The sequence below is a fragment of the Cynoglossus semilaevis genome, chromosome 18, assembly GCF_000523025.1.
Source record: "Cynoglossus semilaevis isolate Cse_v1.0 chromosome 18, Cse_v1.0, whole genome shotgun sequence".
NCBI classification, from domain to species: Eukaryota; Metazoa; Chordata; class Actinopteri; order Pleuronectiformes; family Cynoglossidae; genus Cynoglossus; species Cynoglossus semilaevis.
In genome coordinates, this window is record NC_024324.1 from 1,401,631 (window position 1) to 1,402,293 (window position 663).

Genomic DNA, 663 nt, shown 5'->3' on the forward strand with positions numbered 1-663 from the left:
TCACGTCTGTCACTCACTGTCACCGCCGTTCTCTTCTTCCTGTCTCTTCTCTGAGGCTCGGGCCTTACCTGTCTGACCTTTGACCCTGCAGCTATAAACCACGCAGCACGTGCACGGAGTCAGACCGTAGTGCACGTACACACACACACACACACATATATATATGAAACACTCATTTACAACATGGAAACAACGATCAATGATGGAAACAGTCTGAGAAAATTATTATATTTAATAATTATACATAAAATATATTTATAAACACACACACACACACACACACACACACACTGACCTTGCTGCCGGTGGACGTCGGGGACAGAGTAAAGGGGCTGGTTTTCATCGACTGAACCTGTGGAAGAATAAATGAATAAAAATAAGAAGTTCAAATAAATTAAAATGTGACATAGATATTAAAAAAAAATTAAAAATAAAGAGAAAAGATCACATGACTGGACTAAATTCAAGCACCTTCAAGGTCATTGCTAAAAGTTTTTCCAGGCTCTCGCAGCAAGTCTTTTTTTAAGCACAAAAAAAAAAAAAAAAAATAAAAAAACAAAACAAACAAAAAAAAAAAGACCTCGTCCTTCAGCAGCAACCTGATCAGGACAAATATGAAGACGCTCCTCTGTCTTCTGTCTCCGACAGGGGGACAAAGGAGGC

At 38.9% G+C, this 663-nt stretch overlaps 1 protein-coding gene across 1 annotated transcript in view; it reads right to left on the reverse strand.

Moving 5' to 3' along the window:
• Positions 1-663, reverse strand: part of LOC112488489 (POU domain, class 2, transcription factor 2-like) — a 57,159-nt gene that overhangs the window by 617 nt on the left and 55,879 nt on the right. The window contains exon 5 of the mRNA XM_025064984.1: positions 296-352. Within this exon, the coding sequence (XP_024920752.1) occupies positions 296-352 (57 nt within the window). The remainder of the gene's footprint in view (positions 1-295; positions 353-663) is intronic.